Below are 27,676 nucleotides of genomic sequence, written 5' to 3' on the forward strand. Positions count from 1 at the left end.
TCAGCAAACTTTTTCAGCAGGGACTGGTCCACTGTCCCTCAGACCTTGTGGGGGGCCAGACTATATTTGGTGGGGGGGAATGAAAAAATCCCTATGCCCCACAAATAACCCAGAGATGAATTTTAAATAAAAGCACACATTCTACTTATGTAAAAACATGCTGATTCCCGGACCACCTGCAGGCCGGATTTAGAAGGCGATTGGGTCGGATCCAGCCCCTGGCCCTTAGTTTGCCTACCCATGAGCTAAACGGATCTCCCCCAGCCTACCAAAGGTCCATGGGAGGGGTCTGCTGCCTCCCCAAGGTTGGTCGCTGCTGAGGACTTCTTGTGGACCCCTGATTTAATCCAGCTTTGCTGTTGTTCACTACTAAGGGAATCTGGTAGACAGCAATGGAACTGGGAGCACATAAATGCCAAGGTGTTTGATTGGTAACATGGATTAGTCTTCCTGGCTCCTCTAAAACCAATAGGAGGCATGTGGGTTTGTCGTTTTCATTCATTCTCTTCAAGCAGCAGGCAGTCTGGACATAAGGGGAAATCATTTCTGTCTGGAGGGGAAGTAGGAAGGAGCAGGGAAGCAAAATGAGCAGTAAAAACAATGATATCACCCAATATCACCTGAAATCTGAGCTGGAAATTCTAAGGCAACAGTGCTCATCAACACAGAAGTGTCAGCAAAGACCCCCAGAATACATCAGATGCTGCCACAACCACTCCCCAACTTCACCCAACAGCTGCCGTTCCCAAAAGCAAAACCGGTGGATGATCTGGGAGTTGAAAATAAAATGCTTGGGAGCCTGGGCTCAGCACATGAACTAGCAGTTCACTACTCCTGATTTAGAATTTTGGTAACTGGAGCCTTCACAGTCCTTTCAGGGGAGAAGGGTCATGATATGAATTGAATAACGGCTTTTTGAAGCCTCCTCAAAATGTTTTTCCATGTAGGATAGGGGTAATGTTTGTGGAAACTCAAGCTGGGGGTACTGTTTGTAGAAACCCAGAGCTCCCTTAGGTGCATGCAATGGCTTGCACAATCCTTTGGCATCAGCATTAATTTTGAGGAGACGATGAAAGATTAAAAGGAAGGGTACTTTTCATGATTATTCACAGATTTAATAGGTTATTTATTTTGTTAACTATCTCAGTGGGATTTGGTTTATCACCACTGTGCAAATTTTTGGATATGTGTTTCAACTATAGTCTAGAAAGAATTGTACTTTTCTTGAAGGCATGACGCCTCTATTTTAGATTAATTAGTCTCTCTAAACATACGAGCAGCTGGTTGATACAAATTCATGCCCTTGACAAAATATTTGCAGTTATCACTTTCTATAAACCCCTTTCCTTCAGCTTTCTCTCTCTTTCTCTCTCCTATTTAACTCTATTTAATTAACATCAGCCAGAATGGGCCTGCCTTCGAGGCGAACCTGTTATGTTATCTCGTCTGCTCCTTTCCTGCCTTTCAAAATATAGCTCTAAATTGACTTGTCTTTTTGGATTAGCTGTTACTTTTCAGTACATTGGGACCATTTAGGCACATGTCGGAGTAGGGAAAAGCACATACCACAAGCCTCTTGTTTGTTTATTGTTATTTCCATGAGTTTTCTTTAATTTGTTTTATTGCTATTCATATTGTTGAATATTCAGGAAAATGCACTTTTGACACAAATCATTATGCATCTGTTAGCAGCTGGGTGCAAATGGCCAACTCACATGCAAAATGGTTTGAGATGCCGACAAGAAAGACAAGAAATAATATGAAGAGGGAAATACAGCTTCAGGGGTAAATCCATATTAATATGATGATAAAAGCTGGGGCCTAAGGAGCTCTGAATGCATTTACTCTCTTTTTTTGTCCTTGGCTGTTTTGCATAAGGCTAACTGCTGTGTTTACACCTGATTTACTGCAAGCCTACTTTGTCACGAGGCCTCAGGGGCAACTGTTAGAGCAAGAATTCTTACGCCATGTTCCAACGATCATCTTAGCAGCTAGCAAAGCTCATTCTAACCCTACAAATGGGAGGCATGTCCACAAAGTAGCTCCTGGGTCAAGGAACATAAGAAGCTGCAAGTCAAGGCCACCGGCCCATCTAATTGGCATGGCAGTGACTCTCTAGGTTTGCAGACAAGGTGTCTTTCTTTGCCCTACACTGTAGCAGAGTGAGCCTGGGACTTCTGGGTTTGTATTCAACATAGTGGTAAAATTTACATTTCATCAGGGCAAAGATTTCTCCCTGCACCAGGGCACATTCTCCCCCTCTTCTAGTCCTGCCCATCCCTTAAATCTGTTAACCTTCTGGGACAGATTTGGGAATGTCCTCCCTGTGGAGGGAGGAGAGGAAGTGGTGCTGGCCACTATTCAGGAAAGATGTGCCATTGCGTCGGCTAGGATTGGGCATAAGGGTGAGAAGGAATGAAAGTGTTCATGCCGTCCTTTTCTAACTTTTCAAAGATCCATAAGAAGATCAGCTCACATTTTGAGAACCCTGAGACTTTGTAAGTAATTATCAGGGTACCAGAAGCTTCTTTCTATATTGACACGGTGGCAGATGCGTAAAAGCCACTAAAAAATAATCCACACGTAAGCCCAAGTGTGCTTTCTATGCCGGCATGTTAGCAAATGTAATCACTTGCGTCCAACGCACTGAAGTCCCATTACAATGGTCTGCTTCTGGTCTGCTTTTCCAATCCGCCTGTGTTAGTGGTGCAATCAAAGGATCTCCAATCCAATTTTAGCATGGTTGCTGTCAGAGAAGCAGCTAATGGACTGTCTCGGAGACAGACCGTGAAACTGCATTTCTCACCACCTAGGGCATTCTTTGCCAACAAACACACACCACACAACCGTATTCCATAACAGATAAGTCACAGCTACTTTCCCTTAGTAATCACCCTGAATCATTAAAGAGCTGCCAATGAATGACTACCAGCGGTGCCCAATAAAGAAGCAGGTCTGGCTGTCTTTTTATATACTTATTTAAATGGAAAAAGGGGAGAAACCACAGTCGGGCAGCTAAGGTTTTGTATACCGTATTGCAGAACTAGCTGCAGGATAGAAAGCCTTTTTCAGAGAATCATCTTTATTTTAGTGTGTGGGGCGGGGGTGGAGAGTGACAGGAGGTCTTTCATTTCTCCCACCCAAATAAAAGGTTGCAAGTCTAATTTTTAATTTGCCTGTTGCTGGGTTGGGGTTGCAGGGGAGGCATGGAAGACCCAGATAAACTCAAACTGTGAAAACAGGACTGCTAACATCAGAGCAAAGGGGGCCTGTGATTTGGGTAGCCTTGTGTCCTATGTGGTGGAAACAGCTCTCTCTGTGAGGGGGCTTGTATTGGAAGAGATGTCCTGTCCTAGTCCTAGTCTACTTCTAAAATAATGAAAGATGAGAATGGTGAGCAGGAGGGGCCTTGAAGTGGCCCAGCGTACATCTGGATAGCATTCTGAAGAGGCATAACAGCTCCCCAGGCCAGAGGCTTACCTAACACAATGTGATACACTACTGGTATATGTCTGTTAAAAATATGGTGTGTTCCTTCTGAGGGCTTTTCAATGCAGGTGTCCACCCAAGTGACAGAGACTGACCTGCTGGGAGCCTGAAGGGCCCTGCCCTGCTTCTCTCCACCTGGCTTGGGGCGGGGCCTGACAGGCTCCATAAAGGACTGCTGCCGCTGCTGCTTCTGGGCAGAGAGGGCCGTTTTTTTGTTTTGTTTATAAATTGCTGGGGTTTTTTTACCTATGTCATTTTAAACTGTGATATTAATGCTCTATTCTTAGTGTTAGATTTTGATTTATGTGGAAATTGTTTTCCATTTGGTTGTGTACTTTTTGATGTGTTTTACTTATTGTTGATGACTTCTGTTATGTTTGTAATTATGTAAATCTTGTCATGTTTGAAGCTGCCTTGAGCATTGTTTTAACTATGGAAAGGTGGCATACAAATAAAGCGATGATGATGATGATGATGATAGAAAGTGTGTAAGGCCTAACACAGTCATTAAGCCAGGGATAGGAAACCTCAGGCCTGGAGGGCCAAATACATAACTTCCAGTATGAAGTGAACCCAAACCAGGACACCGTCTTCTGCGGCTGCACTCCCATGTGAGTCATGTGACCTGCACAAGAGCATGGCCCCCGAAAATATTTTTATTATTATTATTTATTGAGTTTATATAATGCCCTATACCTGGAGCAGTTCACAGAAAGGATCGCTTGGGGGACAGCAATCTTCTGCAGCACCCCAAAACATGTGTTTTTGGGTGCCATGCCCATAAAAGTGCAGCCCAAAATTATGCAAGGCTGTGGCAGCCATTTTGGCTGTTGTCCTCTTGCGAGAAAAAATGGGACATCCTTTTTTTTCCAGGGTGGTTGCAAATACAGCCCTATGGATCTCTCTATCTGGTCCTCATAGCACTCCCCAGAGGCCCTGCTTCACACAGAGAATGTTTTTGTCTGCCTGGAATATGCCCTTGAACTCTGATAATGGGCCCCTCCACACTGGTGTTTTACTGCAGATGTATTTTGCAACATGTTCTTGACCCAGTAATAGTGCATTAGTGGTGGATTCATTCTCCTTCGGTTTGTTCTGAGATGCTTCCCCAGTGCTACCACATTATTGCTGCTCAGAGGGGTTATAGCACAACAAAAGTGGAACAAAAATAAACCAGAGGATTGGGGTGGTTAAAAAAAGAAATTGTAGGAATTCATCTGGAAGTTATGGTATATACACTGAATGGAAATGAAACAGAATGACGCCCCAAAAGCTTCTGCAGGCTCAGGTTTGCATGTGACCACCCTGATAGCATCACGAGCACAAGTCACCATGAATGTGCAACAGAAAGGACATCTGGAAGGGCCCAAGGTCTCTTGCCTATCTGTCTGGAGGATAGTGTCAGTGTGTATAGAAACTAGCTTTCTATACAAATATGAGATTTACATCATTACTCTGCCCATTTTTGCCCCCAGCAGCATGTGTCCCTAGAAAGGTGTCCCAGAAAGGAATGCAGCCATCTTATCAGAGCCAGCCAGCAAGGCCAACTAAGTTAGAGTCTCGAATGGTGTATGATCCCAAAGGACTTGTAGTAGGAGCAGATGGCAAAACAAGGGTGGGAAAATACAAAACTAAAGTGATGAGCAGGGACTAGATTCTTCTCTTATAGGACCTTCATAAATGTATAGTGGGTACATTTTTGATGAACATTTGTTTGCAGACAGCACTTTCTTCTCAGAACCTCAGCTTTCCACCCCAAAGAAATTCTCTAGCCATCGTGACATCAGCTATAAAGATTTAAAAATGTGGTGCCATTGTGCCTGAAAGGTTGAGAAGCAAGGTAAATGGAAAGATAACTTGATTATCTTGATTCTAAATCCAATAATTTCTAACATGATCTCACAAGCCTACTTCTGAACACGCAGAAAGATTGTTTTGAGAGATATCAGTACTGCACCCTCTTTTTGATGACTGTCAGGAAAACACATTCAACCCTGGAATAGGTGAAGTAAAAGAATGCAGCACGTTAAACACTGCGGTTTCCCTGCATTCATCCACCATCCTCATAGTATGTATGGTATGCATCCCCATACAGAGGCTTGATTTCACTGTTTAGGAATCAGCATCTGCATGCAGGAATGGAGATATGCTTAAATAGCAAATTTCTGAAAAATGAAATGCCCACACAATACATGGCAACATTTTCAAGCTTCAAAAGTCATTAAAGTAGTACAACAAACCAATGGAGGTGTGAAAGGATGAGTAAAATCCACTGGGCACATGCAAATTTTATGCCAATTGCATTTTACTCATGGAAAAGTGCCAATGTTCTCAGTTTGGGACATACTCTTCCAACTTTGCAGTAAAGATCAGTGTTAAGTTTCAGACATCCTCATCGTCTTCCTTCCAAAATAATCATTCTAGAAAGAACATCTGTGATTGAAGCCACAAGGGAGCATGGGAATTTCCACAGTAACAAGAAACTTCTAGTTAGCATTTACAGAATTATATCTGAGGACAAATCCTTTCCTTATCATAGGTACTTGCCCTTCACCGCTGCACTTCTAAATGTGAACATAATTGCTTTGTTTCAGAGTGCGAACTATGAACTGGAATTTCCTGACTGAACAGCGGGTAGCCCAGGACACTTGCTGGTGGCCCAAGATTGATTTGTGCTACTCCCATTCATGAAACAATAGAGAAGTAGAGGAAAAGGAGTCTTTGGTTACTTTTACTCATTGGGTTATTTCCAACAAAATCATTGTACTCGTGCAAGAACTTCCACTTGTGCAATGAAACCACCTTCACCTTTCCTCTCCCCACCCTGCTCCAATTCTGCTATAGAGTGTTGGGAGAACCCCTGGAACAGATTGGGGGTAAGGAGACATAGGGGAAGTTGTACAAGCGGAAGTCCTGGCATGAGTTGTATGGTTTGGTTGCATACATCTGTATATAACCGTAACCCTTCCACCCAAAGGATCCCATTTCATTAAAAAACAACATATCAAGCAATGCTTAGAAACCTGCATAAAACCCAAACACACCACTGTATTTTTAAACAGCATTGAAAACTTCTTAAAAACCCCATTTTGCTTTTGGGTGTTTTAACGGTACTGTGTTTTCTTCATAATTTTATGCATTGCCGTTATTTTAAAGGTACTTAATATTGCTTTATGTTATTGTTTTAATGACTTGATATCTTATCACTGTCATTTTCCTGAATGCTTTGTAAGCTGCCTTGGGAGGGGAAGCACCCTAAAGATGGATTTTATATATTTTACATATATAAAATAAATCCAGAAACTGGAAATCAGGATAATTATCCCATGTTCAAAAAAAGCAGCATTTACTGCATCAAATGCAGCCCTTTTAAAAATAAAAGAAAGATAAAAATGAAAATCTATGGTGTTTGCACATATTTATAATAGTCACTCACCTCAGGAGTGCCACAAGATCACAAATGAGTGCTGAAACAACTGAGTGATAACCTGCCTATTGAGGCATGATCCACTTCACAAAGAGGTATGAGAACCCTCGTTCCATTTTATGTGTTAATTGCATGCTGAATAAGACAAAAAGGTGTGAATGCTCCACATTCATCATCCATGGGTGTTAACTTTATAGCTTTTGCTCTGCTATCAGCATCTCAATTGCCTTTTAAAAACACTGGTCTGGAACCTCTTCTACTGCAGAAAAACCTCAAACAAAACAAAACCCTCCACATAGCCTAGCTGAGCAAAAAAGTTTGGAGGGGGGTGGTCTGGTATGGCCACATAAGTTCTGTCTATATGATTGTAGACTTGAGTTTCCTCACGGAAAAGAAAAGATGGGGTATAAATAAATATATTATCATCATCATAGAGAGATATTCCAAGAGGGCCATCTCTACTTCACCTGCCAATATGCATGGTAATATGCATGTAAGTGTGGGAAAACCAAATGCAGATCCTTGATCAGCTTTTGCTTTGCTTTATTTATTTTTGTATATATTCAACAGATTTATATGCTGTCTTCCTTCCTACTAAGAAAAAACTAGTCCCAAGCAGCTAACAATATCACTGTTGTTGTTGGCTATGAAGCTTGTTGGGTGACCCTCAGTGACCCTAATCAACCTCCTAAAACTAGAAGAAGAAGAGTTTGGATTTGATATCTCGCTTTATCACTACCCGAAGGAGTCTCAAAGCAGCCAACAATCTCCTCTCCCTTCCTCCCCACAACAAACACTCTGTGAGGTGAGTGGGGCTGAGAGACTTCAGAGAAGTGTGACTAGCCCAAGGTTACCCAGCAGCTGCATGTGGAGGAGCGGGGAAGCGAACCCGGTTCTCCAGATTACAAGTCTACCGCTCTTAACCACTACACCACACTGGCTCTCAGTGGAGAATAGAGCAAGTTAATCTCACTGATGCTGCTTTGAGGGAGGGCAAGGTCCTTGTGTCACAAGCACAGGCAAAGGACTGCACTCCTCACTTGGGTCAGTTCACAAGGTGCAATTTGCTAACAATGGTGCTGTCAGGGGAGGATTTTAGCGTGGAAGTCCAAGGCCCCACTCAGCAGAATGAGGAGGGCCCTCAAGCCCAGCAGGGACTGCTTAACACATATGTGCAACACTATATAAAGTAGGCTTGGGAAACCTTTGGGCCTCCAGATATTGCTGAACTACAACTCCCATCATCCCTGGTTATTGGTTATTTCCTTGGGCTGATAGGAGCTGTACTTTATCTGGAACATCATGGCCAACGATTCCCCACACCTGCTCCAAAGAGTCTCTCCACTGCTCCAGTAAGACCATTGAGTCCAGAGTCTAAATATTTCCCAACTAGTTACAGGTAAGTAGCCGTGTTGGTCTGCAGCAGTCGAAACAAAATAAAATATTCCTTCCAGTAGCACCTTAGAGACCAGCTAAGTTTGTTACTGGTATGAGTTTTCGTGTGCATGTATCTGAAGAAGTATGCATGCACACAAAAGCTCATACCAATAGCAAACTTAGTTGGTCTCTAAGGTGCTACTGGAAGGATTTTTTTTATTTCCTAACTGATCCACTATTCACTACTGTCAGGGCTGGTTCAGCTGCAGGTCAACATGGAGACTCAGAGACGAGCTGTAAAGTTGATTCTTTATTCAAGGAAACAGAATACAAGCAGAGAAACCACAGCGAGACTGGCTCTAGTAAAACTGTTGCCAGAACCGACCATCTGGGCCTTCCACTTCCCTCTAAGTTTCCTCTCCATCCGGCTGTTTTCCCTGCAATCTTAAACTCCACCGGGGCAGGGTGAGGGCTGCACTATCTGTGCTTTTTGTTCTGCTACGTGCAAAAATCTCTCAGCCCTTGGAAACAAGTGGAAAGGGGAGCTGAACACAGCAGAACTGGCAGGCTCCTGTGAATCTGTTACAGCTTCACCCCCCACAGCTTCTCTTCTTCCTCTCATTCAAGCCTGTTGCTTGTTTGGCATCCAGCCATACTGCTTGCCCTTCAATCTCTGACCTGACTTCTGTGTCCCACGCCAGTCCCCTGGTTACAAGCCTTCCTCTTCTGAGGCTTTCCTAGGCGGTTCTCCAGCGGGAGCCTCCCACCATTCCTCATCGTCCCTAAAGCTCAAACCAGTTTTTCAATTGCGATAAAGTAGAAATCTGGCCCTACCAACCGGCCTAATATCCACAAAAAGGTTTATCAACTGGAGTGCCTGGCCCTACTTGAATGTGTGCCAAGATTACAAAATGGAAGGTAGTCATAGGCGTTTTGTCCGAGCAGACAATGCTTTCTAGTCAGCAACAGAAAAAAGGCAGACATTGTGTATTTTCTGCAGGCTGCTGCATTGTACAGTCTAACCTTTTCTCTGATCTCTTAGCAATCCTGATGGCAGAGTTGAAGAGACAGGGGAATTTCAATGTCCAAAAAACTTCTCAACAGTCCTGAGTTCTCAAAAGTATTCAACTTCCTTAACTAGAGCTGAACCAAAATTTCTTAGGCGGCTTTTTTTTCTGAGAAAAATTGTGAAGTTTTTCTTTTGCTCATCACCCCCAGAAAAATAAAGGTACTTTGCAGAAATTTCTCCAAATATTTTCCATCACTTTTTGTGGCAGCTGCCATTTTGTCCTGCCAGTTTCTCCCCTAGAACAATGCTATATCTGGCACATTGCAAAATGGTGGCCAAGCTGCCCCCAGAGTTGCTGCTGTTGCTGCTGCATGTAGCAGAAAAATGAAATAAAACTTGGGGCGGGGGAGGAGAGGAAATGAAAGAGGTTGTGCTACTAATGCTGCTGCTGGTGAGCCCCACCCTCAAGAAACTGATGAATAAATTGTTCTTCAGCAAAATGGTCCCCTCAGTTTCTCTGCCCACAAATAAGGGACATTTTCAAGAGGCCATTTTTGCACAGCCCAGCCGTAACATTATTCTCTTCAAGGTATGCATCACCACACTTACGTATCTACACTTCCTTATTGTGTTACTTCTCCTAATACTATGGGGGGTGGGGTATTTTGTTGCTGCTGTTGTTATGTTCTGTATTTTGTGTTTTTATACTGTAAACTGCCTTGTGATCTTTGGATGAAAGGCAATGTATAAATAAATAAAATCAATTAATTAATTAATATAAAAAACACCAAGAGCTATGTCACTCAAGCCATTCCCATAAGGGAAAAAGTAACATAAGAAGGCCTTATAAGCAATTCAACTCACATGCCTGGATTCCTGTCTTTTCAACACCAAGGGAAGACCTTTTTATTTTCCCAGGCCTTTTAATTATATGTTTTTAGTGCAATTAAGATATGACCACTAATTGCTTTTCTCCCTTACTGGTTTTTAATATTGATCTTGCTAGTCTGTTTTTCTGCTGATCTTGTGCTGCTTTTATGCTGCTTTCTAGGTTTTTTGTTATTTGCACTGTGATAGTTTTAATAAGATTGGATTGCATTTCTGTATCTTATTGATCATTTTAAATCACCCAGAAGACTTGGTTGAGGAACAGTCTAGAAATGAAATAATATAAATTAAATAACATGTGGTGATGCTTCACTTGTGGCAAAATCATTTCAGCTTCCCGTATTTTGCATTATTTACTGCTTGCTTTCCACCCTTTACCACGTTTCATATTGTCAGACTTCTTCTTCCCATTCCCCTCATCTCACTGCACTGCCATCTCTGCATGTTCTTAATTAGGTTTGTAAGGTCTCTAGGAGCAGGAGATGTCATTATGTGTTTTGTAAAACATTGTGTGCATCTGCTAAGCAATACAATGAATAAGTAATAGGAATCTTTTTTTTCCTTTCTGGAAGTTAAAAACTCCATAGCTATTTAAAGACTTTCTGTTTATTAACCATCTTGCTTTTAAGTAATTTATTAAATCAGTTAAATTTAAATATATTCTCCAAATCTGAGTACCTTTCTTGGTATCTGCTACTTGCTATATGAAGGACCTGGCAGGGACAAGATTTGACAGGTAACAAGAAGTAACACTGACACAATGGAACCAAGTTTGAGAAAGTTCATATTAATGACACTTTCTGTTTCCTGTTACTGCTATTACATCCCCAGGTTACTTATAGGACTCAAGACCCCACAGATAAACCATGAACAGGCTAGCTATTTTGTTGCAAAATGTAAAGTAGATTTTCCCTCATATATTTTCTTTCCCTAGCCCGCCTCATAAGACTAGTTCACAAAGGAAGGAACTAGATTTTTCTCCCTCAGGCACCGAGTCTCTTGCCTGTGCAGTTGGCAAGCGCCATGCATCAAACACCTGTAAGCCTCCTACAAGATCCCACCACATGCAGAAAAAGAAGGGCAGATCCATTGGCCTGCTGTGTGCATACCTAGACATGGGCAAAGAAGGAATCCTGTAGAATTATCCACACAGGAGTTTTGCTTCCTTGCGGGCAACATGCTAAGCACAATGAAGACAAACAAGTCTCTTTCTATGATTCTTTTTGTATACATGCTAAAAAGGTAAAGGTAAAGGGACCCCTAACCATTAGGTCCACTCGTGACCGACTCTGGGGTTGCGGCACTCATCTTGCTTTATTGGCCGAGGGAGCTGGCATACAGCTTCTGGGTCATGTGGCCAGCATGACTAAGCCGCTTCTGGTGAACCAGAGCAGCTCACGGAAACGCCGTTTACCTTCCCGCCGGAGCGGTACCTATTTATCTACTTGCACTTTGACTTGCTTTCAAGCTGCTAGGTTGGCAGGAGCAGGGACCAAGCAACGGGAGCTCACCCCGTCGTGGGGATTTGAACTGCCGACCTTCTGATCAGCAAGTCCTAGGCTCTGTGGTTTAACCCACAGCGCCACCCGCGTCCCGTATACATGCTATCCTCATCTTAATACAAGGGTTCACACTGAAGCAGCACTGGATTTAGGATGGTGCGGGTGGATTTCCCAAACAGTGTGCTGAGCCGAGGAGTTGCAAACTTGAGAAGATCCATAATTGAGAAGATACATTTGGGGGCACCAACTTTTGGTCTTGCATAGGGTGTCATATAACAATAGATTACAGTGGTACCTCGGGTTACAGACGCTACAGGTTACAGACTCCACATACGCAGAAATAGTACCTCGGGTTAAGTTATCGGGTTAAGAACTTTGCCCCAGGATGAGAACAAAAATTGTGCAGTGGCAGTGCGGTGGCAGCAGGAGGCCCCATTAGCTAAAGTGGTACCTCAGGTTAAGAACAGTTTCAGGTTAAGAACGGACCTCCAGAACGAATTAAGTTCTTAACCCGAGGTACCACTATACCAAAGTCCGTCGCTTGTGATTTGCAGCAGTTGGTATTCAGAGGCAAACTCCCTCCAACAGCAGAGGTAGAAGATAGCCATCATGACCATCATTGATAGCCTTATCCTCTATGACAGCCTTATGCTAGCTGGATGCTTCTGAACTCTGTTTGTACATAGGAATGTGTTAGGAGGACAGATCGTGGCTGAGTGATAGAGCACATGCTTTGCATGCCACAGAGGTCTCGGGTTCAAGTTCTACTGTCTGTCTGGCACAAACAGCAGATGATGGTAAAGACCTTTGCTTCAGAACCCAGAGAGCTGCTGCCAGCAGAGCAGACAATATTGGGCTACATCAGGGTTTCCCAAACTTGGGTCTCTAGCTGTTTTGGGACTACTGGTCCTGCTAGCTAGGAATGATGGGAGTTGTAGTCCAAAAACAGCTGGAGACCCAAGTTTGGGAAACTGTGGGCTAGATCAGGGGTAGGCAACCTAAGGTCCAGGGGCCGGATGCGGCCCAATTGCCTTCTAAATCCGGCCCGCGGACAGTCCGGGAATCAGTGTGTTTTTACATGAATAGAATGTGTGCTTTTATTTAAAATACACCTCTGGGTTATTTGTGGGGCATAGGAATTCGTTCATTCTCCCCCCCCCAAAAAAAAAAAATATAATCCGGCCCACCACATGGTCTGAGGGACGGTGGACCAGCCCCTGGCTGAAAAAGGTTGCTGACCCCTAGGCTAGATGGACTACTAATCTGACCTCCCGTTAACTGCTAGCCAAAACCTTAGTTTCTTGAATTCATTGGAACGACAACTGGAGCAATTGTTTTTGTTCCTAAAAACAGAGCAATTACCCTCAAACCTAGTCATATGCACTATGTTAATTAACAGCTGCATATTCAGCAACGTGTCATTTTTATTTAAGCACAATATTAATTTAACCCATAAACTGTATAGAGTGACAAATGCTAAACGCATTCTAAGACAATGATCCTGCCACTTGCATTTCTGAAAAGGAAAACAAAGACATATACCCTTGACTTCTGTGACTGCATCTTTCCACATCTTGCTCATTAGCATCCAAGCCTGTGAATGTTAATTGGAAATTTATTGAGAGGAATTAGCATATTGATACAGTGGTAATGAGAATTAACTATGAATTAATTATGAAAATTGATACACTGAGGTTATCTAACGCTGAACATCAGAACCTGGCAATTGAGAAACTGATTGGCTATTAGACCTCTGTTCAATAGGTGCAAAGAATCGTCTAATGAGGAAACAATTTTTTTTTCCATACCGGAGCAAAAGCTGTGCCACTCAAATCACTGGATATTTTGTGAATGGCTTTAATGGGCACTGGATCTGACATGCAATATGTTGCGCTTTAATTTGCTGAGACAAATCTATGTTAGCGTACTTGGTAATAATAATGGTTTCATTTGTTTACAACAGTGGCTCTCAGTGTCGTATTGTTGGAAGAACCCTGGGGAAGGAATGACAGATGGATCCACCATGTCCATAGGAACAATTATGGAACAGACCTGCTGCCGTCTCTCCATTTTTCCTCCCTTACCTGTCTCCATAAAAGCTTTGTTTTCTTTATTTTCTATTATTCTCTCTCCTGTCTCCCCACCCCCAACATCCTATTCTCCTTCTTGTCATATATCCTTAGTGAAGTAATCTTTCCTTATTATAGGCCCCGCGGAATTCAAATCTCTATATGCTTTCTTAAGGCGCATCACCCATTGAACTCAATGGGACTTATTTCCAAGTAAACACGCAGCAGAGCAAATGCTTTCTGCCGTGTCTTCCATCACATTTCGAACAACCACGGTTAGCTATACGTGTTTCATACGTTCTAGCGCTTTGCTGATATAATATTCTTTGGAGTCAGCCTCTGAAGCATGCAACACTTAAGATGTGATTACATTAGCACACTTTGCCTTTCCCAGAGATGATAAAAGTGAAGTACAATAAAGGGGTTGGAGCCCAATCATGCTAATAATACATTCACACAACCACTTCAGCACACCCAGGTTGTCATTCAGCACACACAGAGGTGGTCATGTGATGGTTCAGGAAACCGTACAGAAACTGGATTTCGGTCAGCGTTATCAATCATGCTTCTTTGGGCTTTTGTATTTTTTCTTCAAATGATTCCACAGAACACATGGGTCAGCCCTCTAAAATGGACCAAATTCCTTCCCTATGATTCGTAATGATGCTGTGTTTGTTTATAAGAGTCAATACTTATAACTTAAACATTGGGTTTTTGATGGTGTGCTGATCTCATCTTAGTTTATGCACGAACAGATTGGGTAATGGGCAAGTTCATTCCACATGTTCCCTGAAACACATATTCTGCTGGTCATGCGCTCCACAACCATATGTGAGTACATGTGTATGGCCTCTTTACTTGGCCATCAGACATATCTGCAGAGAGTAAGGCTTGCCAGTATCAATGTGTGAAGTTAGAATGTACCAACACACACACACACACACACACACACACACACACACACACAGCATTCACTGTGCTCTGTTTCCACTAATATGCACAATTTTCTCTTAATATACACATTTTTGTAACTTGTTTAGGTCGGAGAACTGCATTACAAAATTTGGAGAACTGCAGATTTTCAAGGACAGCTGTATTGAGGGGCATGTATTGTTTCTTGAAGTTTAAATAAAGTAGGTTCATGTTACAATGTGAACCGAACTGAATTTCTCTTCATTCTCCATCGCGTGTCAGGTCCAAAAGTTTCCTTCCTCCAACACAAAGACTTTCATCCGTCAGAAGAATGAAACCTTTGGATCCAAATTATTATTAGACAAACTAAGGAGTGTGAAATTTGTAACGGAAACCGTCAAAGTTTACTTATATAGTATCATTGGTACACAAAATGTTTCCCTGAGACAAGCAAAACAGATTAACTTGGGGAAAGGGGAGAATGTAAAAGTAACAGGCACTTGACTGTTTTCATGAAATGTATTCATTTATGATACTGATACTTTTGATACTGATACTTCCACTTTTATTAAGAATAAGGGGGCTTACAATTCAGAAAGGTACAAATTAACAATAAAACAAGAATAAAATTATATCAAATGTTAAAAAAAACCAAAAACCTGCAAATGTAGAAATGCAGTCAAATTTTCATTAAGAGCAACATACCTGCAGGTTCTACTGGAATAAAAATTTTTTTGCTGCCTGTCAAAAAGTAAGAAGAAAAGGGTCTGGTACACCTCTCATGGGACTGTTCCAAAGTCTGGTGCTATAGTAAAAAAAATGATTACGCATCCTAAGAAAAGACCTAATGCCACCTTTGCCAACCTGATACCTTCCAGATGTTATGAACTACAATACCCATCAGCCCCAGTCAGCACTTTGCTAGCTGTGTGTCATAGGAACTGTAGTCCAAAACATCTAGAAGGGCACCAGGTTGGTGAAGACTAGGCTAGTGGAAGAAATAGAGAAAGATAGCTAATCTTATTTTATTTCTTTATTTTTTTTAAATGTGTGCTACAAGTTAGATTCTACATATGAGACAGTGGCACTCTAGTGTCACATAGGCTGTCTTCAATGAAAGCATCTTACAAATATTATAATTATCATATATTAGTATATTCCTATTTTATTTGTATGTATATTAAACTGAAATCTCCATTGCTATTTTCTGTGCAATTTTCATACTTCTGAATTTCAAGTTAATTTTCTTACTTAGCCTTATCTTATATTTATCAAATCTAAATCAATCTATTTCTCATCAGTTATTTGAATACTGATAATTCTGCTAGTTAACTTTTTCAAATTCATCTTCAATTCTTATATCATGCTCTTTGAGCTTACTGACTGGTAACTAGAGCTACCAACTACATCCATCATTTGCAAGCAAGCAATCTGGAGATATATCTGAAATTAACAGAAACCTCTAAAATATCTAATTACTTTGAAAGATCTTCCATACAAAAGTCTTTATATTTCCTTAAGTAACAAAAAAAAGCAATCCTATAAAGCCTTGGAGCCTATTTAAAAATTACTTTACTAATGAAATCCATTATGTTCTCAGAGTACAATAATTGAATTCTGTGGGATTTACTCCCTATTAAGTATATTTAAGATTGTACCTAAGATACAAGAGCTTAATTTTAAGATTAAACCTTATTTGACATATTAGCCCACAGAAAGTGTGTACACACACACACACACACACACACACACAAATACAGATATAGTCCAATAAATATTGGATGACATACCCCAAGACTGGAACACTTCTACACATGTGGTGATCCTGTTCCCTATAAGACAATTGTGGAATTTAGTATTTGCTGAAATTGATAAAATGATAAGACAAAATGTACCTGCACGTTTGGTCATGCTCCACTAGATCAACAAGACAGCTTGAACAAAGGCTTTATTTTTTCTAGTTGTTCACTAATAACAGCAATGGGGTCACGAAGAGTCGGACACGACTAAATGACTAAACGACAACAACAATAACAATAACAGCAAGCAAAGAACAGGAAAGGGGCAACTAAATCCCAGTATTGCCATGTAGAAATTGCCATAATAGAAAACATGAAAGAAGTGAAGCTAAGCCAGAAATATTGTATGTTATCTGGCCTCCTTTCCTAAGTTATATGTCAAGTATGAGCAGACTTTAGGCTTGCAGGATATACTCTATTTCTTTTAATAGAACCCAGAAGTTCAACAAGTACCAGGTACAAAAGGGCAGAACTACATACTGAGAGGAATCACTGATGCTAGTGGGGTTTAGCTGATGCATCAAAGCTTAGAAGTATCAGGCAGTTGTGAAGGCCCCAATCACTCAGGAGATGCAGCAGCACCTGAGAAGTCTAGGCACCATTGTGTAGGGAAAGCCTGTTCTCTGTTTGTTCCTTCCCACCTCTGTGCCATGCACAGCAATAGCCACACCTCCGTCTCTCAGTCGGATGACAAAGTGTTGCAAGGTAGCTGGTGCTCAGGTGTCCATAAAAGTGGTTGTTTCTGGTCGCTCACCTGATCTCTGACTCTCAGAGGTGCAACAGGTAGGGTATGCCCAGGACACAGAGGGGAGGAGTGCAGGAATCCAAGCAGGGAGAGTTGGCTGCTTGTGCCAGAAGGTGCCACCTCTTATTCTTCTCACTTGTGCCACGGTAAGAATTTGGGAAAGGGCCACAGCTGAGTAGGCCTGCTGCTCAGATCACACCCACGTTCACTGTCCCTTTCTCTCAATGTAGAAAAGGCTGGAAGACCTAAGAGAGCAGTCATTACAAGGAGTGGCTGCCACGGCTTCTGCTGAACCTCTTTCTGAGGAGAATCTGCTTGCTCATTCACTCTTTGCCAAGGAGACCTGAGCCCAGTGAGTGAGCAGGTAGAGTGGACAGAAGCAGTGATGACCACTGCTAGACATGCTAGGCCCAAACCCCACTGCTCAGAGGGAGGACTTTGAATGAACAGCTGCATCTGCCCACTTGCACATCCGACTTCTCCCAATCCTAGTATTTGGGCCCAATCCTAACTGCTACCTACCCAGAGAAAGAACAATGGGCACAGCTGGATGACAGCAAATTTACACTCTGAGCAAAGTGCCACTGGGAGGTAGGGTGGAAATGTTTTAGAAATATATAAGAGCCAACTCCTTTCTCTTGGTGGGGAGGAGTGGGCCAACCCAGAGCCCACCAAAGGCATATTGCTAAGGGTTCCCTTTAAGCTGAAATTGGACACAAGATTCAATATCTGGGGTTAAGCCCAGTACCCCATTTCAATCCCAGCTGCATCTAGATTGGACTGGGAATGTGAATGTGAATCCCTGGAGCGCTGCTGCCAGTCAGTGCAGTCAGCCCTAAGCGAGATGGACCAATGGCCTTGCTTGGTCTATAAGGCAACTCCCTATGCTCCTGTGGGGAGAACCGGCTTTCATTGAAACTCGACGGCCTTTCCCCCACATCCTGTCCTGGCAGAGCTGCCCTTTCGCCACCGCTTCTCGCCCCCCCTTGCTTTGGAGCATTTCCACTCATCCCAGTGACCCCACGATTTCCTTTTCCTTGGCGGGATTCCAGAGGGCTGAGTTGCTCCTTCCGACCACCTACCCAGGCGCGCGCGCCCGCGCCCGCGCTCCTCGACCCCACGAACCCGCCCGCCTCGTCGCGCCCCCTTCGAAGGAGAGGGGGAGTCTGAGACAAGCTCCGGGCAAAGGGTTAAGGGCACCGGCTTCGCGGCGGCTTCACGTTCTTAATGGGCATGTGCGCAGCACTCGCACATGCCCATTTAGGCTGGAGACTGGGCAGTTTCTGCTCTCGCACAGAGAAGAGCGTCGAAGCAGCAACGCGCGGAGAGAGAGAGAGAGAGAGAAAGAGGCAGGCAGAGTCGGCGAGAGGGAAAAGGAGCCAGAGAGAGGGGAGCGGGGACGCCAGCGAAGAGGGAGCTGGAGGAATTGCCCAGACGTCGGTGGCTCCTGGCACCGGGAAGCGGCGAATCCCTTCGCTATGCGCTGACAAAGAGAGAAGAGGCGGCAGCTTGACACCAATGAAATACACAAAACTGTATCTCTGCGCTGATCCGGGTCGCGAAGCCATGAGGGAGCCGTTCGCCCCGGCGGGGAGCAGCCCTCTGCCGAGCGCGCTTCTTCGGGGACTCCTCCAGAGGTGAGCCGCGAAACTTTGCCATGCGCCACGTCGCTCCCAGCTCCGCGCCCGGCTCCCCTCGTTCCCTGAGGCGGCTGGGCAGCTCTTTCGCTCGGGCGGCACAAGCCGGCGGCGCCGACATGGATCTGACCTGAAGTAGCCTCGGGTCGCCAACAAAGCAAAACAAAAATCAAGTGGGGGATCCAGTCCTCGGAGCAGAAAACCCCGAGGCAGGCACGAAGAAGGAGGCAGGGAGCCACCCACCTCCCTGTGTCTTAAGATGAGGAGGAGGATTCGTCCCTGGTGATTCGCAGTCGGCGATCGAGACTTCCAGCGAAGTTACCTATAAAGGTTCTTTTAAATTAGTATTATTATTGAAAGAAAACCCTCCCATCTGGGTTGTGTTTCATGCAAGCCCTCGGATCCTTGAGTCGCCTGAGAGAGCCAGCGAAGATGGGGGCGAGGAAGCGCTGCTTCGCCTAGCCGCCTGCTCCGAGCCACCTGGGCATTGGCTAGTCATTTGTTCAAGCTCAACAACTGTCATGAAAAAGCCGCGGAGGAAACTGCCCCTGAACTCGCTCGCAAGTGGCGGCACCAGCAGCAGCGTGTGCTTTGAAACGACGAGTTTCTCCCCCTGGGGCTTTTGGACTGAGGAAGAGGCGAGTCTCTTTCCTGTCATCGTTTAGAGACGCGGGTGGGGGAGGAAACCCATTCATTCAGTTCTGCAGGTGTGTAATCACCCGGAGCCCCACGATCTCCTGTGGATCTACAACCGAGCAGGAGCAGCAGCAGCAGCAACAACAAATCGCAACACCCCCCAAAGGATCAGGTGTCGAGGGCTTCTGCGTGCGAAATTTTTATTATTATTTTTAATATAGAGATCTCCCTCCCCCATCCCTGCCCCCCACCATCTCTCTTCAAGCCGGGGAGCTGGAGCTCCACTGAGATTAGTCAGCAAGTGTGTCAAACCCCCACTTCGATCTACACACACACACACCCCTCTCCTGGACCAACAAACAAAAACATCCCCTCCAAAAAAAGAGGCACCCACCCACTTGGCTGGGCAGAAAGCGCAACCACCCTCCAGAGAAACAAAGAGGTGTTGCCACCCATCCGATCTGGGTCTCCTTCCTCCCCCCACCCCCCCACCCCCTTCTGGGTGTTGCTTCCTCGGCGCCGTTGCCCTTTTCCCTGGAGAGTCTTTGTTGCTGTTTAAAGTCAGACAATGAGGCGCCGGGAAACTCCCCTCGGCAGCCTCCTGGACCGAGGCGAGCAGCTCTAGCGCCCGCCGTGCGCGGAGAGGCTGGCGGGGAGCGAGAGGCAGAGTTGCCTGCCCCTTTCCGCCCGGAGGGGCAGCTGCCGCCGCCTGCCTGGGCTCCCCGATGGTTTTGTCTGGGCTCTGGCAGAGCCTCCGATCCCGTCGCGCGCGCCTCGCCCTCCTGCGCTGCTTCTGCACTAGGATGTTGCGGCAGGTCTTGCACAGGGGGCTGAGAACGTCTTTCGCCAGACTCGGCCACTTCATCGCCAGCCACCCGGTCTTCTTCGCCTCCGCGCCCGTCCTCATCTCCATCTTGCTGGGCGCCAGCTTCAGCAGGTACCAGATCGAAGAGAGCGTCGAGCACCTGCTGGCGCCCAAGCACAGCCTGGCCAAGATCGAGAGGAACCTGGTCAACAGCCTCTTCCCCGTCAATCGGTCCAAGCACCGGCTCTACTCCGACCTGCATACCCCGGGCAGGTACGGGAGGGTCATCATCACCTCCTTCGTGAAGGCGAACATGCTGGACCAACACCACACCGAGCTGATCTTAAAGGTAATGCCCGAGCGAGAGTGTCTGTGTGTGTGTGTGTGTGTGTGTGTGTGTGTGTAGTGGAGGGGAGAGAGGCAGAGATGAATCGCCCCTCTCTCCTGCACCCCCACTCCTTGAATCGTGGTAGATTTGCTTCTAAATGTGAACAGATGTGTCTGCATCATATATTTATCTACGCGGCTGTGTCTCTCTGGGTAACTGTTCCTTGCCCTGAGAATGCAGCTGCCAAGTCACAGTTCTGCAACAGTTGGGTTGACTCCTGGTTGCAGAACAGAGTAGAGATTTCCTCTCATCTTGGGAGGTGGTGAGGAGGAGGAGGAGGAGGTGGTGGGGTGTGTGTGGAAGATTTTGTGAATGAAGGAATGACACTTTAAAAACATTCTGCCTGTATTATACACGGATTGTCCCCACCACCACCTCTTTCCCCCCTCTCTTGTTTCTATTGTGCAAGTTGAGGCAATGGCAGTTAGTTTTGCTGATCTGCAGTTGAACCTAAACTTCAAAATTGATTTAAGGGGATTTGTAAAAGTCGACGGGTTGTGGGCTGCTCTGGACTTAATTCCTATAGAACAAATAAAAATAAAAAAAGCACAACCTTAGTATTGTAACAGCTCTTGCAAGTTTGTCAAAGCCAGGTGTTGTTTTGTTTGAAATCTATTTCTTTTATGGCATTCCACATGCTATTTTCACACACAGTTTCAAAATCAAAGGAAAGGGTATATTGTTTAAATGGCGTCACTCTATAGATGTTTGCTATGTAGTATAATGCATGTTATTTCATTAGGTTTTACCTTCCTGGGAATAAGCGGTCCCACCTATTTCAGTAGTCTGTCGTAATTTGTCAGGAATAATTTCCGTGTCTGTATTACAATATATACTCCAATCATTTTGAGTACAGGCTTAGAATAAAAACGTGAGAAAGAGCTGCAGGTGAGTGGAAAGAACAATATGATGAAGGGGAGGAAAACAAATTTCTGAAACATGGAGAATTGTTTTAGAGGTGTGGCTATGACTAGCCCTGTACATGCTTTTCAGCATTAAACAACTGCACTGCATGTTTCCCTTGCCTCTTTTGGGAATTGCCAGACAGTGATTTTCTGGAAACAAAAAAAAATGTTGACAGGTCTTCAGAAGACACTGCAAAGTAATCTTAAATGTTTTGACCTTTAGAGTCTCTCTCCTCAACTGAGAAAATGCATATTCATAGAGGTAGTCTTGCAAGTTCCACCAAACCATATGCTAAGCATTCCATGATAGAATAGAATCAGTAATACCAGCATTTATCTCACATTTAATTATTCGTATTTGAATATTGATATACTGGCCCAGAAATATCAAAAAGGTGATGTAGTTTGTGTCTTCCCATAGAAAATTTCCTGGCAAATAAGGAAACCATAGATAGGGATGTCAATCCCTATTCCTTTATTCTCCCTGAGATACATTCTGTTATAAGTAGGCATAGGATTAGCATAGATGTTCTCCTGGTTTGCTAGCTCTAGAAAAGAGACACAAATGACTCTGAATCTTTTCCAAAACCCTTTTATGCACAACATTATCTACCAGTGCAACTTAGAACTGATAGTTATGTCAGAAAGATTGATAATTATATCAGTGTTCGGTTCAATCTAATTTATAATCAGACTTTGGCCACTGAATGTTTATTGTTCATTTAATGAGATGGTGGTAAACCACACACCACAGTCACTTTTGACACCATGGACTTTTGCAGTTAGCTAGAAATCATTAGGCATGCCAAATGTTCTCTGTTATTGAATAGTTGCCATCTATACATTGTGCAATGACCTCTGTTTTAACCGCTTCTCTTTGGGACTGGTGCCATGTTCAGGTGAATGTGTGGTTGAGCCCTTGAAGGATCCTGGGAAGTTGGGTTTAAGCAATGAGAGACAGGACACGAAATTCTTGACATGTTGTGGTCATGTGGCATTGAATTGTTGAGCAGCAAAAGGAGGTAACAAGTAGAGGATTATAGGAACTTAAGCTGTAATCCTAGACCTACTTTGTAGGGAGTAAGACCCATTGGCTACAATGGGATTTGCTTTAAAGCAAACGTACATTGGGTCTCACTGCACGACATCTGGTTCCCATAATGTTCCACCTTGTAGCTAAATTAAGAACTGTAGAATTGGAAGGGACTCCGAGGTTCATCTAGTCCAGCCCCCTGCAATGCAGGAATCTCAACACGCAGTCTCCCATCCAGTTTTAAACCATGCTGGACCCTGCTTAGCTTTGCAAATGTTTTGGCAGTTTTATTAGATGTTTCATTGACTACCTAATAGGCAAAAGTATGACCGGGAGCTAATGGCTATAAGATTATTGAACGTATTGTTTTGTCTTTCTTCAATCTATGTCTTCTGTCTGTCTAGAAACGTTCTGTCCCCCTATTTTCCTTTCTCCTTTTTTCTCTGAAAGATGGCCATGGCACTACTGGTGCAACCCATCAATCAAAATTATTATCTCGCCATTTTAGGAAGATCTCATGTTTGGAAAAGTCATCCCTACTTCTATAAGCAATATGAGGAAGGGTCAGGGTGGAACAACTGCTTCTCATGCAGAAGATTCCAGGTGGGGCTAAGAAGGACATTCTGGAGAACCACTGCCGGTCAATACTGATCTACATGGACCTGAGATCTAACTTAGTATAAGGCAGCTTCTTATGTTTGCTCCTAAGTACTAGATGGAGAATTAATAATGTTTTGATACAAAGCAGTTGTGTCTATCAATATGAGTATCCAGGAGTTGAGAGGCTGTTGATTGTTTGATTTGAGCACTGTTTCCTGTGGGTGGCTAATGGTCTTGGGACATAAGGGCAGGGCTATTTTTACAATAATGAGTCACCCTTAGAAGAGAAAGGGGGGGGAATCCATGGAGATCAAACCAAGATCAGCGAGATTATATCATGGAGGAGAGGGCTATCAAAGGCTACCAGCCATGACAGCTCTGCTCTGCCATTACACTTGAAGGCAGCAATGCTTCTGAATACCAGTTTCTGGAAGCCACAGGAGGGGGAGAGGGTTTTTGTGCTCAAATCCTGCTTGCTGGCTTCCCACAGGCATCTGGTCGGCCACTGTGAGAACAGGATGCTGGACTAGATGGGCTATTGGCCTAATCCAGCAGGCTCTTCCCATGTTCTTATCAGCAACTGAAGGCTCTCCTAGCTTAAGATGGACCTCAGATCGTAGTGTTACATCTGCAGCTCATTCTCCACTGACAAGTAAATTTTAGCATGCCACACTCTCTGAATTGCTTGCTCATATTAGCAACTCTGAAATGAAGATGCTCTTTATATCTCAGACCCAGTTTGGACACTGCTGATTTCTGCCTTTCTTTTTAACCAGGATTTCTAAACAAACTCCTCATTCGCTGCTAAAAGATAAAATAAAATAGGATTGCAGTGTATTTATTTTCCCCCACTTTGGTTAACCATGTCTGTTTTAAAATTTCAATATAACCATAGAGCCAAGCTCCAGACTTCCACTTGCAAGTATATTTGGGCTGCTGTTAACAGCTACTGCTTTGCAACTGGTTTCTATTTTTTGACAGGCAAAATGATGAGGAAAGACACCAGTGTTCTTTCCCAAATCTAGCAAGTTCCCTCGTCCCTGACAGAAGTCATCTACTAACTGAGAGGGGATTTTAAATGAGAAAACACAATCCTGTTTATGTCCCACCATGTTCAGTGGAGTTTACTCCTTAGTAAGTTTGTTTAGGATTGCAGCTTAAGCTGATACTGTCTTAACATAAAAAAAAGAAACTCCCTGGACTTGGGTATAGTAATTTCCCAAAGGCACTAGACTTTTGTCAAATATTTAGTGGCACTGAAAGCTGATAAAATGAAAACAGGAAAGCGAGACCTGTATGTTTCTACTCATTCATGAGTCCCATTGAGTTCAGTGAAACTTATTCCTAGATAAGTATGTATAGAATTGCAGCCTAAAATGTTTGTTTTATTTCAGGGCACCTAGAAAATTAGTGCCTTTATCTTAGCCTAAAGAGATATTCTGGATAATGACAAAAAAACAGTGAAGTTATCTAAGGGGACCAAAAGAGGCAGATTAAACCTTAGCTGTATACCAGTGTTTCTCATTGACAGTCCTCATTGACAATCCTGAAAATGCTTAGCAAAGCTGCCGTAGTGTATCTAGAGCAGGGCTAGGGAGCCCAGGACCCTCCAGATGTTGTTGAACTGCAATTTGCATCATCACTGAATATTGGTCATGCTGGCTTCAGCTGCTGCATTTGTTGGGCTCCCATCTTTGATGCAGATCAACAAGACACTTATTAACCAGTCATTTTCTGCTGGGACAGGTGACTATTGCATCATTTAGTCTTCTGAGCGTCTAGTGGGAGTATCTGTTTAGGATTAGGGTGATTTCTTGCTTGACTGGAGGCTAGTACAATTCATGAAGGGCAAGGAGCCAAGATTGAAGTCTACATATGGGAAGGTAATTTCTTTCATGTAGGTTTATAATGTAAAAGATGGTGAAGTCACACTTGCACACTACATGAGTTTCTCCCAATAAGAGTAAGAAACATTTGGTATTTGACATTCGAAAATAGCCTGAAGCACACAAAAAGCAGGGGAATTATGCTTGCACAAAATCCCTACATGAATATGGCCCATTGGCTTGCCAGATCTTATAGAGGCATCTCTCCTACAATCTAGCTTGGAAGGCAAATCACAGGGCCTATATATCTACCTCAAAGAGCTAGGGCTGATATTGAAAGGTTGTGAAGAACAAACTATTAAATGTGGCCTTTTCTTCTGACAATTAAAAGCTTCCCTTACTTCCACTAGTACCACACATTTCCTTTGACTTCTTTATTTTAAAAAGCACCTTTGTTGAGGTTTTCACATATTTAAATTATCTCCTTTTAAACCAAATAATCCATAAATCAGCTAAAATATTTTAAACAGTAAGTAACAGATTAAAACTTTAAAATAGTTTCTAAATGCATACATTTCAACAGGATGCTACAAAACTGGTTTTGAGCTCAATTGGATATAATGGCACTATATTCCAGCTTTTCATGAAAAACGCATTCACCTGTCCTGTCAGAATTGGGAGGCAAACCATTATACATTTTTGGTTCAGGACCCATTACGAAGTCCTTTTTTTAATTATTTGGTTCCACTTCAGTTCAGTACAGGGTGATATGGCAAACTGACCTAGCGAGTTCCATTCCAGTTCTAGCTCATATAATTGTGCTACTAATCTTAATCCTAATCTTAATCTAAGATGGCTAAACATACCAGAAAGAAATGCGTACAGTACATACAGAAAGTTGTAATGTAAAAAGGAGAGAGAGAGAGGACTGGGGTTGATCTGGGGTTATATTACATGACATTAAAATATATAATTCGATGACAAAAAAATTAAAAAAAACAAACAAACTTGCACACATACCATTCATCTCCATTCAGCAAACTTTCCCCCAGTACCTTAGATGTACTTTAGGGTGGTCACATATACATTGCCAAAAAGAGGACACAGATCTCCATATGACAATTTGTATGTAGCAATGCAAAATTGGAAATCTGCTAAACAGAAATACAATACATCCCACCATAGTAGGGGACGCCTGTGACCAGATGACCTCTGCACCTGCTCTCCTATTTAGGCATCACACCAAACCAGAATGGCTTATCTGCTTTAATGTTCTGTTTTGCTCAGTGCTCTCATCTCCTGGTGCAACAGCCTCCCTACACGTATATAAATAATGGTTGTCAATTCAGACATGAAGCCAAATAAAGGGAAGGGCTGCAGATCAATGGCAAAGCATCTGCTTTGCATTCAGAATGTCTCAGGTTCAATCTTTGGCATCTCCAGGAATGTTACCTCTCTGAAACCCAGGTGAGCTGTTGCCAATTAGCATAGACTCGAACTAGATGGACCACCAGTATGGGTGGTACCGGGCAGGGGCAGCAAGGCACACGCCCTCACAAGAAAAGAGCTTTTACCCCCCATTGCTGGACTCTGATTAGCATCTACTGTTATTTTTCTTTCAGAGATGCTAACATACGTGACATAACTTGCCCATCATGAAATATACTTTGCCCCATCTGTGCCGCCCTCCCTCCAAAAAAACCTTTTTCTGGTGCCATCACTGGCCAGCAGTATAATATAGCCTGCTATATTCCTATGTTTCAGGAAGCTTCATTATGGTTTAGTAACTGCAGTGATGTCCCAGCTGGAAAACCGGTTTGCAACTGAACAGCTACCATGCTGACAGAAATCGTTCAATGCTTCGCATACACATAACACCCACGGGCTCGCCCTGGTTTACACACCTACCTTTATGACTTTCCATAAATTCTGCCCAGGTCCTAATGGGCAGCAGGAATATGTGCACCATGACATAACTGGGAAAATCTCTTGCATCTGATGCAGGAGCTGTGCTTCCCCACTCCAAGTGCTATCCTAGGCTGAGCTGGCACCACCATTAGGCAAAGTGAGGCAGCCCTCTGGAGCTTGCCTCCACCCACCTCCTCTTCTGGAGGATAAAGCAGTCCTCCCTTCTGGAGGATAAAGCAGATAAGCGCACCACACAGACTGTTATGCACTCCTAAGCTAACCTGCTACTGCCCTTGAGTATTGTGGAGGATGCTGTCCCATTATAGCAGAATTGAACTCTATTTCAGCTGCCAGTCCACTCAGCTTCTATATGTGGAATGGGGGATGGTACCATCTTGCCCTTTGCTTCAGACAGCAAAATTTCTTGGCCTGGCACTGAACCTAGGCAATTAGCTATGATTACCTGCTTAAGTGAAAAAATATGTAAATAAGCTATGGTATTTTTTTCCAGAAGACAACCCCTGCTATATACATATGTAAAATACCCTATAAATGCAAAAGGAAATATTATCCATACCTTATACCATGCTAAAATAAAATCAATGTTGATGGAATCCTTTCAGTATCCTGTCTCATGAGCTGGCTTTGCAACTCCCAGTGTAGATTTTATCAACTCTTGACATTCTGAAATCATGTATCATTCCCTAGAAATCACGCTAGA

The 27,676-nt window shown here is 43.5% G+C and overlaps 1 protein-coding gene and 2 long non-coding RNA genes across 3 annotated transcripts in view; 2 read left to right on the forward strand and 1 right to left on the reverse strand.

The window, feature by feature from the left end:
• Positions 1–9,533: 9,533 nt before the first annotated feature.
• On the forward strand, positions 9,534–14,917 carry LOC310762041. Its single transcript, XR_014547822.1, has 2 exons — positions 9,534–9,891; positions 13,656–14,917. It is a non-coding gene; the product is annotated as an uncharacterized lncRNA (long non-coding RNA).
• On the reverse strand, positions 12,992–18,328 carry LOC310762047. Its single transcript, XR_014547828.1, has 3 exons — positions 18,300–18,328; positions 16,464–16,505; positions 12,992–13,286 (listed from the first exon to the last, which is right to left on the reverse strand). It is a non-coding gene; the product is annotated as an uncharacterized lncRNA (long non-coding RNA).
• PTCHD1 (patched domain containing 1) overlaps positions 17,215–27,676 on the forward strand; it is a 107,666-nt gene continuing 97,204 nt past the window's right edge. The window contains exon 1 of the mRNA XM_083612269.1: positions 17,215–20,644. Within this exon, the coding sequence (XP_083468395.1) occupies positions 20,216–20,644 (429 nt within the window). The 5' untranslated portion in view covers positions 17,215–20,215. The remainder of the gene's footprint in view (positions 20,645–27,676) is intronic.

Source organism: Podarcis filfolensis (genome assembly GCF_964270895.1).
Source record: "Podarcis filfolensis genome assembly, chromosome: 4".
NCBI classification, from domain to species: Eukaryota; Metazoa; Chordata; class Lepidosauria; order Squamata; family Lacertidae; genus Podarcis; species Podarcis filfolensis.